Source organism: Arachis duranensis, chromosome 3 (assembly GCF_000817695.3).
Source record: "Arachis duranensis cultivar V14167 chromosome 3, aradu.V14167.gnm2.J7QH, whole genome shotgun sequence".
NCBI lineage: Eukaryota > Viridiplantae > Streptophyta > Magnoliopsida > Fabales > Fabaceae > Arachis > Arachis duranensis.
The window spans coordinates 50,227,929-50,229,501 of record NC_029774.3 but is presented as its reverse complement, the minus strand read 5'-3'; the positions used below and the strand labels follow the sequence as shown (position 1 = coordinate 50,229,501).

The following is a 1,573-nucleotide window of genomic DNA, read 5'->3' as shown; positions in this document are numbered from 1 at the left end:
TGCCATGCTCCAGTATCATATAATGCAATTAAAGACTTATCACCAAATAAACAAATACCTCTCATCAACGGATCTGCCTTGGAAGCATCCTTGGCATTCACAGCAAAGACTCGCCCCTGGTGCTGACTCTGACCCGCATTCGAGTTCTTCCTACGAGTGCAATCCCTTGCGATATGACTAGGCAGTCCACAGTTGAAGCACCCACTCTGACTTCCTCTACCCTTACCACGCTGAAACTAATCATGAGTGTTCTTCCTGAAACCTCCATGACCTTGGTGGGCATATCCTCCTCTCTTGAAGCTTTGACCCCTCGGATGGTGATACTTGCCACGCCCTTTGCTACTACCTCCTCCATGAGTGTCCTTGGATGCAGCCACTGTCTTAGCATATTCTTCCACCACCCTTGCTTTGTTCACCAAGTCGGAGAAGACACGGATCTCCATAGGAGCCACAGCAGTCATAATGCTATCCTTCAAACCCCTCTAGTACTTAATACACCTCCAACTCTTGTAAGTATCTGGGTCACCCTGACACACCCGAGAAAACCTAGAAAGCTCTTCGAACTTGTTGATGTATTCTGCCACAGACATGGAACCTTGCTTCAACTGCATTAGCTCAATCTCCTTCGCTTCTCTTGCAGACTCAGGGAAGTACTTCTTGTAAAAGGCCGTTCGGAATACATCCCATGGAACCTCAGTGTTCTATAGCTGTAGCAAGCGACACTCTACTTGCCACCAGGGCTGGACCTTTCCTACAAGCTGATAAGCAGCAAACTCCACATACTGATTGTATGGAACATGCTGCGCCTGTAGAGCACGCTCCATGGCCTGGAACCAGTGGTCCACTTCAGTAGGATTAGTTGATCCTCGAAATGTTGGCGGATGAACCTTGAGGAAAGTTGCCAAAGTCATCAAAATGCCTCCCATGTTATCCCCGTTTCCTTCAGCGGTAGCATGAGCATTCCCTTCGCCGTCCACATTTCCGTTGCCATTCCCGTTTTTGTTGCCGTTCCTGGCCAGTTGACCTAGCCTCTGCACAACTTGCAGAGTTGCAGTAATATTTGCCTCCATAGTGTTGGCCAGATTCGCCATCGCCGCCATGAGTTCGACATGGTTGTCTGCCGGTTGCTCGTTTTTACTCTCACGTGAACGTACTCGACCTCGTCCATGAGTAGCCATGTAGGATTCCTGTCTACACCAAACATTCGATATCAAGGTGATCAGTCTCAATATCAAAAGTCTAGTGCTTCAATTTATCCCAAACAAGCATGCTATGCATATATCAAACATATAACCTAATAGCATCAAAGAAAAGACACATAGAGTATGCAATGAAGTACAATCGGTCCATCCCTCAAGCTCACGAGGATGAACTGCTCTGATACCACTAAATGTAACACCCCAATTAGCCTAAGCCTTACCTTGCATCGTAAAGAAAAGGTTAATCAAAGGTTACGACAGTTCTAAGCTGTTACATATATTATATAGAAAGAATTAATAATATCTAGAAGTCCAATGAAGAATATAGCTCAAAAACAGGATTTTTAAATGCGCAAAACGTACTAACGAAGCTA

General features: G+C 45.6%; 1 protein-coding gene across 1 annotated transcript; it reads right to left on the bottom strand.

Moving 5' to 3' along the window:
- Positions 1-482: 482 nt before the first annotated feature.
- On the bottom strand, positions 483-1,100 carry LOC107479186 (uncharacterized). Its single transcript, XM_016099332.1, has 2 exons — positions 747-1,100; positions 483-701 (listed from the first exon to the last, which is right to left on the bottom strand). The coding sequence occupies exons 1-2, from the start codon at positions 1,098-1,100 to the stop codon at positions 483-485; spliced, it is 573 nt and encodes a 190-aa protein (XP_015954818.1).
- Between the last annotated feature and the right edge of the window lie 473 nt (positions 1,101-1,573).